Source organism: Physeter macrocephalus, chromosome 1, assembly GCF_002837175.3.
Source record: "Physeter macrocephalus isolate SW-GA chromosome 1, ASM283717v5, whole genome shotgun sequence".
Taxonomy (NCBI): domain Eukaryota; kingdom Metazoa; phylum Chordata; class Mammalia; order Artiodactyla; family Physeteridae; genus Physeter; species Physeter macrocephalus.
Genome location: NC_041214.2, coordinates 88,851,817 through 88,860,373, shown reverse-complemented (window position 1 = coordinate 88,860,373; position 8,557 = coordinate 88,851,817). Strand labels below are relative to the sequence as shown.

Genomic DNA, 8,557 nt, shown 5'->3' with positions numbered 1-8,557 from the left:
ATATATACAATAGAATATTACTCAGCCATAAAAAGGAACGAAATAGTGCCATTTGCAGAGACATGGATAGACCCAGAGACTGTCATACAGAGTGAAGTGAGTCAGAAAGAGAAAAACAAACATCGTATAATATCCCTTATATGTGGAAACTAGAAGAATGGTACAGATGAACTTATCAGCAAAGCAGAAATAGAGTCACTGATGTAGAGAACAAACTTATGGTTACCAAGGAGGGGAAGGGGGGAATGGGACGAATTGGGAGATTGGGATGGACATATATATACCACTAAGTATAAAACAGATAACTAATGAGAACCTACTGTTTAGCACAGGGACCTCTACTCAATGATCTGTGGTGACCTAAACAGGAAGGAAATCTAAAAACAGTGGAGATATGTATACCTGTAACTGATTCACTTTACTGTACAGCAAAAACTAACACAACGTTGTAAAGCAACTATACTCCAATAAAAATTTTAAAAAATATATGAGAAGTATCCCATAAATATAGATTGACTAAAAACCACAAAAATTATGATAGTCTTCATTTTCATGAATGTTTGGAAAAGAAGTAAATGGAAGAATAAAGAATATTAAGAGTACAGAAGAAATGCTATGAAATCAGACTAATGATGGCCCATTCCGAGCTTTGTATTTTGTCTTTAATAAAAATACCAAGGCTCATTTTATAGGTAAATGTAAAAGTTCCTTCTATGATGCTACTGTCACATGTTGTTTTCCTTCAAAATACCTGCCATATTATAATCATAGTTATTTGTGTGATAAATTATTTAATATTTATTTGAGTTCTCCATGAAGACAGGGATTTTCTATTGAGTTACTGCAGAATCCCTTGCGTCTAGGACATACTGAGTATTCAGTCAACATGAATTAAATGATGAATACATGGACAAGAACTTTAACAATCCATTAATATATGGGGAATTTGTGTTCCATGAATCTAAGGTTTGTACATGTGTATAAAAGTGTTTATAAAAAATATCTAAGGATAAGTTTTTCTTACAGAATTTTGAGATAAAAAATTATTCCTTGAAGGAAAGAAATTAAGGTAGTTTATTTTTAATGCTATTTTATTAAAGTAATATTTCCATACAATAAAATTTTAAATGTACAGTTTGATGAAGTTGGGTAATTACATGTAATCATGTAACCACATCATAATCCAGATATAAAACAGTACCCTCACCCTTAAAAGTTTCCCTGTGCCCGCTTGCAGTCAATTTCCTTCCCCCACCTGACTCTAACCCCAGGCAATGACTGATCTGTCACTATAGTTTAGCCTTTTCTACAATTTCAAATAAACAGAATCATAGTACATAGTGCTTTGTGTTTGTGTTCTTTTCCTTAGTATGATGTTTTGAGAGGTATCCACACTGTCTTGCACATTAACATTTATTCCTTTTTTATTGCTGAACAGAATTCCATAGTATGAAGATAAGGTATTTATAAACTGTCAAAATCAGACAAAAGATCAAAACTACCCATTAGCAGAAGATAACTGCTATATATGCAGCAACAACAAAAATTTTTTAAGTTCACAGAAGTACTAAATGGTTTAGTATTATTAGTCAAGTTAAAAGTTCTACAAAACATAACATACCCTCAGTTTTAGGAAATTGTGAATCTAAAATAGAAAAGTTACAGTATTGACATTGACAAGGTTATATATTCCAATAGAAGAATCCCTTACAACCTTTTACTTGGCAGATATTTTAAGCTGACCTTCTCTAAACAAAAGAAAATTCATTCTTAGAGACAACCATTCCCCTCCAGGCACAGCCATTTGCTCTCTCAGTAAATACTAGTAATGTAAATGAGTATGCTATCTTTCCCACTTAGTAATTCACTTCATAGGTAAGAAAATGTACATTTTTATTGAAATAAAATCTCACTAATTCATATAAACTGTGGAAAGGAAGAGAAAAAGTAACAAAAAGTCTAATTATGGTCAGGACTTTTTTTTAAGGTATAAAATTTCTAAGTATATGCAGTAGTTCAAGAACAATTAACTTACTTAGGCAATTTGTTTAATGAATAGAAAAGGATGGTGTAAGTTACTTATATGTAAAAAGAAATTTTCTAAACTGCTAGAAAATGATCTGCTTCACAAGTACCATAGTCGATTCTGTTGAGACATTAATCTGTATTCAGGTTGAGAGAAAGTTTCTTAAGAAACAGCAAATTTCAAACATACCTTTTCCAAAATAATTCAAACTTTGAATAAAAGGATCTTACCATTCAGCACATTCTCTTTCAATTTTCACTATTTTTAAACAACTCAAAAAGACTACCACATGTGGTAACTTAAAATTTTTACTGGAGCAAGTTCTGTAATAAAGTTTTAGAGAATAGCTGCTGGTGATAGCAGAATTGAAAAGTTAAGGGGTGAAGACAGTTGTGGTTAACCAGAATACAGATACTTACGATAATTTAAGAAATGAATGTCCTGAATTTTTGTAGTAAAATATGTATTACTTTCATAATCAGAGAAATGAAAGGGGTTAAAAAACAGCAGGGTGGAACATTAAATTCCTTGGTGGCTCAGACTTACTAAACATAAGAAGTTAAAGAAAAACCATTTGTGAAACTATTTTAAGTAATGCTTTATACAGCCAATTCAAAAATTATTCATTGAGATGTAATTAAAAATTCAGTTAAGATTTGAAAAGTAGTTAATTTATGGTGCATAAATAATTGTAACTCTAATTAAAAATATCAACTAGGGGAGATAGGTATCCACCCAGGAGAAATGAAAATTTGTGTCCATACAGACTTACAGGCAATGTTCACAGCAACATATTCACAATGCCAAAAAAGTGGAAAAAACCAAAATGTCATCCATCAACTGGTGAATGGGTAAACAAAATATCCATACAATGAAATATTATTCACTAATAAAAAGAGATGAAGTACTGAGACATGCTACAACATGATGAACCTCAAAAGTATTATGGCTAAATGCCAGCCCACATACTATTGTATGATTCCATTTACAGGCATACCTCAGAGTTACTGGGGATTTGGTTCCAGACCACTGCAATAAAGCAAATATCGCAATAAAGTGAGTCACATGAATTTCTGGTTTCCCACTACATATAAAAATTTATATTTATGCTATACTGTAGTCTATTAAGTGTGCCACAACATTATGCCTAAAAAAACAACGTACATACCTTAATCTAAAAATACTTTATTGCTAAAAAACGCTACCCATCATGTCAGCCTTCAGCGAGTTGTGATCTTTTTGCAATAGTACTATCAAAGATCACTGATCACCATAACAAATATAATGATGAAAGAGCTTGAAATATTGCGAGAATTACCAAAATGTGACACAGAGACAAAGTGAGCAAATGCTGTTGCAACAACGGCACCAACAGACTTGCTCAGCGCAGGGTTGCCAAAAATATTCAATTTGTAAAAAGACACAGTATCTGTGAAGCACACTAAAGTGAAGTACAATAAAACAAGGTATGCCTGTATATGAAATATGCCAGAAAGGCAAATTTATAAAATATCTACAGCAAGTAGATTAGTGGTTGCCTGGGGCATATCACAGGGTATGACTGTGAATGGACTTGAGATTTCTTTTTAAGGTGATAGAAATGTTCTAAAATTAATTATTGTGATGATCGTTCAACTCTATAAATTTTATAAAATTCACTGAATTGTACACTTAAAACAAATGAATTTTATAGTATAAAATTATATGTCAATAACCTGTTCAAAACTGCAGACACACATTATTCCATTTAAAACTGTACACACACACACACACACACACACACAGGGAAAGTCAAGAACCTGTAAAAAAAATTTTATATTTGAGAATGTGGAAGTTTAGGTATTCTTCATGAATGACAATAGTTTTTATTTAATTACTGAATTTTTTATATAAGCCCCAAAGTACTATATTAAAAAAACCCAAAATATTCAAATAAAATGCTCTCTCAAGCTCATTCACAGAAATATTAGTACGAATAAAGGAAAAGGGTTTCTTTCTTTTTTTTTTAATTGAAGTATGGTTGATTTACATATTGTGTTCGTTTCAGGTGTAGAGTAAAGTGATTCAGTCATAAATATATATATATTTCAGATTATTTTCCATTATAGGTTATTATAAGATGCTGAATATAGTTCCCTGTGATAATACAGTAAATCCTTGTTGCTTATCTATTTTACGTATAGTAGTTTGTATCTGTCAATCCCATACTCCTAATTTATCCCTCCCCCATCCCCATCCCCTTTGGTAACTGTAAGTTTGCTTCCTATGTCTGTTGAGTCTGTTTCTGTTTTGAATACAGATTCATTTGTAAGGAAAAGAGTTTCTGACTCAGATTAGCCATCATCCTACCTTGTCACTTAGAGGTGGTCGATTCATAGGACTAATTCCTTTTCGAATTCCAGTTGCTTTCCTAGCTGCAAGGCCAGTGATAACTCCATAAGGACGTCTCTTTCCAGGCATCACTCTTCCTCTACGGCTCAGACTATTCTTACCAAAACCTGTAGGAGACGAGGAAAAAAAAAAAATCAATCTAAGACTGCAATTGAGTGGCACACAGGTCACAGGATATTCTATTTCTTAAGTAGGGTGGAGGATATGAGAGTTTTTTTCATTTATTATTATTCATATAATATTTCTTATATTATTATTATTTTACTATTTATATACACTTCTTTAAAATTACATAAAATATTTCATTTTTAAAGAGGCAATAAGCTGCACTGGAAAGGGTTCTGCTGTTGTAATGGACTGCAAAGGACTAGAGGATTCTCACATTTCCCCCCAGCTATCCTCTCTTTGGCATTACTTTCTCAACAAACAGAACAGTCTCAACTTTCCCCGTGCAGCATGGTAGCCACTAACCACATGTGGTTATTGAGTACTTGAAATATGACTAGTCTGAATTGAGATGTAACAAAAGAATGTATAATATTTCATTAATAATTTTATATTAATCATATGTTAGAATAATATTTTAGATGTACTGGGTTAAATAAAATATATTATTAATATGTGGCTCACATTTTATTTGTTGGATGGCACTGATCCAGAGTGGAATCACTATCTCATCTCCTATTTTCTTACGATGTTGCAATCTGGCTTCTTTGTTTTCAGTCTCATTATATTCAAACTGCTTTTGCTAAAGTCTGCAGTAAACTCCAATGGATATATATTTTAATCTCTGCAGCATATGACATTACTGACTTTGCTTTTCCATTATGTATCTTACCTATTTAAATACTTATTTTCTAATTACGAAAAAGTAAACGTGCTCAGTACAGAAATCTTAAAAACATATAAAGTACAAATAAGAATATAAAAGCCACCACCATTAGCCCACCACTTAGAGACAACAACTACTAACATTTTATATTTTTCTAGTCTTTTACTTGAATACATACATTTCAAATTAACACTTTCAGTTTCAACTGTTTTCAAGCAACTCAAAAGACTATTGCATGAGGTAATTCACAATTTTGTAGTACCATGTGCCCAGAAAATGGACTGAGTCAATCTTCCAGCAACCACATTTCACTACTCCATATACTACTTTGTAGTCTACATTAACACTGTATTGTGAATATTAATCCTATGTCTTTAATATTCATACTAATCATTTTAGTTACTTCTAATGTTACACTGTTATAAATAACATTGCAATAACACTACAGATAACATTTTTATACACATCCATGATATTTCCTCAATATATAAATTTCCAAAGATCAAAATGCTGTATCAAAGAGTAAAGCAAATTCTAAAGAATTCTGATTCATATTGTAAAAAATCCCCTCCAGAACGACTATATTTATTTATATTCCCAGGAACACAAGGGTGCCACTTTTTCTGTATCATTGACAACTTTGAATATTATTCTTTTTAATCTTTATCACTTAGCGTTTGAGATAAAAAAAAAAAACTTTTATTTGGTAGTTTACTAGTAATAATGAACACTTTCCATGGGTTTTTTGACTATCTGTATTCTTCCATTCACAAACTATCATGTTCATATATCAGTTTTCAAGGGTCAAGTTCTAATTTCCTTTGATGCTTTGATAGAAGAATTACTTTAAATTTATAATTAATTTATCAAGAATTGACATTTTACAATATTCAGGAACACGTTACGTCTTTCCACTTATTCAAGTCTTCTTTTGTCACTAAATTGGCTCAGTAAAGTTTCAAGCTTTTCCTCCCATAGGTCCTGCATATTTCTTGTTAAGCTTATTACTAGGTATTTTATACATTTGTTGTCAATCACAAAAAAAAGATCCCTTATCTATTAATAATCTTCATATTGTCATTCCTGGGATTACAAGAAGCTACTGAGGTTTTAATTAATAACTTTTAATCAGCCATTCCCCTGAATTCACGTATTAGTTCTAATAGTCTTTCAAATTATTTTCTTGGGATTTCTGAGTGACAATCATATTACCCACAAATGATACTATCTTCTTCCTTCCAGTAATTTTTTAAAACACCCTTTTTAAAAAAAATTAATTAATTAATTTTATTTATTTTTAGCTGCGTTGGGTCTTCGCTGCTGTGCACGGGCCTTCTCTAGTTGCGGCAAGCAGGGCCACTCTTCATCGCGGTGCGCAGGCCTCTCACTATCGTGGCCTCTCTTGTTGCGGAGCACAGGCTCCAGACGCGCAGGCTCAGTAGTTGTGGCACACGGGCCTAGCTGCTCCACGGCATGTGGGATCCTCCCAGACCAGGGCTCGAACCCGTGTCCCCCGCATTGGCAGGCAGACTCTCAACCACTGCGCCACCAGGGAAGCCCACCTTCCAATAATTATACCTCAAATTCTTTTACTTCTTAATGCAATGGCCAGAAATTCCAGAGAACTATGCTAAGTAACAATTGTGATATTGGGCATGCTTATCTTAATTCTAATTTGGGGGGGAATGTCTTTAGAATGGAATCCTGTATAATACTATACACCTGCAATGTGGTAACAGGTCTACCAACCTGTTTCATAGTCAAACTAACCAAAGTTAAAATAGTTTACTGTAGGATTTCTCAGGACTGTGTGTGATGAATCTCTTAAGCCATAGTCATGTATATGTCACTGTCGAATTTATCTAATTCCATAATGCTTTTTTGTGGTGTACCTACTTTGAGACCAGAATTCAACTAGACAGAAAAACCTGTTATGTTATGATGGTTGAACCATTTACCAATTTATTGCCTTTCAGCTCCCAATTCAGTCTTTACTGTCCCGCTTCTGTTACTGGAACATTTCTCTTACCAGCTGGCATGATGTTAAGCTTTGTCAGCAGAGGGCACTGGAGGGACTCTAAAAGAAGAAGGAGCGTTTCTTCCAAGTTCCAGTGTGCACCTCAAGGCTTCTCCTGTGGCATAGGACACCCAGTGGCACTCATTATCCCTCCCCTGAAAGCTGAGACTATGGAGAGGCAAGAGATGCGCCTAGGGCATAAAATCTGAGAATGAGTGAAACCTTAAATTTTAGGCCCTCGGTATCTATCTAGATCTAGTCCTAGGCATCACTCTAATTCTGGCCCTGCTCATCCTCCAGTGAATTAAAGCTACATCACCCCTATAGATCACTTCCCAGTGAATTCCACCAGCATGGCAACTCAGTGTGGTAGGGAGTTCTTAGAGATTTGTCCCCTTTTTGGATGCTCTGCCTCAGTACTAAAGGTGCTGATTTTATTACTTTTATAATCAGCAAAAAAGCAATAAAGATACAATTTTTTAAAATATTAGGATCAAATTATTGCTGCTCTATGTGTGATTCCCTTCTAGAATTGCAACCAAACGAAGATTAAGCATGTTGGGGAAACCTGTATATTCAAATTAAATCTACAACTACTTGCTATTTTTATTTGTATTAAATAATGAAGCAGCTACCACTGTGCTAGGCACTGTTCTGAGTACCTTAATTTAAATGAGCACTTGATGAAATTGATGCTAACATCTCAATATTGCAAGTGAGCAAAGCGAGGTGAAGAACAGTGACTACTCAGAGGGCGCAGTTAGAAAATGGCAGAGCCATGATCTACGTGCAAGTTTGTGTGGCTCGAAAAATTGAACATTTTCCAAACTGTTATATATAAAAATTAAAAAAGAATAAAAGGCAGAATATAATCTATGGTACATTTCCAAAGAGAAAAACATAGCTATGACAGAAAAAGCAGGCTCTGAGCTAGGTATTACAAAACAGGCAAGATGTGAATAGGGAGAGAGGCATAAAGTGACAAGTACAAAGACATGGGCAACCACAGTGATTTGAGAGACAGTCTAGAGAAAAGGATAAGAAGTGAATGGAAAACTACAATGAGGTATCACCTCACACCAGTCAGAATGGCCATCATCAAAAAATCTACAAATGATAAATGCTGGAGAGGGTGTGAAGAAAAGGGAACCCTCTTGCACTGTTGGTGGGAATGTAAATTGATACAGCCACTATGGAGAACAGTATGAAGGTTCCTTAAAAAACTACAAATAGAACTACCATATGACCCAGCAATCCCACTACTAGGCATATACCCTGAGAAAATCATAAT

The 8,557-nt window shown here is 33.8% G+C and overlaps 1 protein-coding gene across 1 annotated transcript in view; it reads right to left on the bottom strand.

The window, feature by feature from the left end:
* Positions 1–8,557, bottom strand: part of FYTTD1 (forty-two-three domain containing 1) — a 34,261-nt gene that overhangs the window by 15,808 nt on the left and 9,896 nt on the right. Inside the window, exon 3 of the mRNA XM_024124296.3 lies at positions 4,376–4,524. Within this exon, the coding sequence (XP_023980064.1) occupies positions 4,376–4,524 (149 nt within the window). The remainder of the gene's footprint in view (positions 1–4,375; positions 4,525–8,557) is intronic.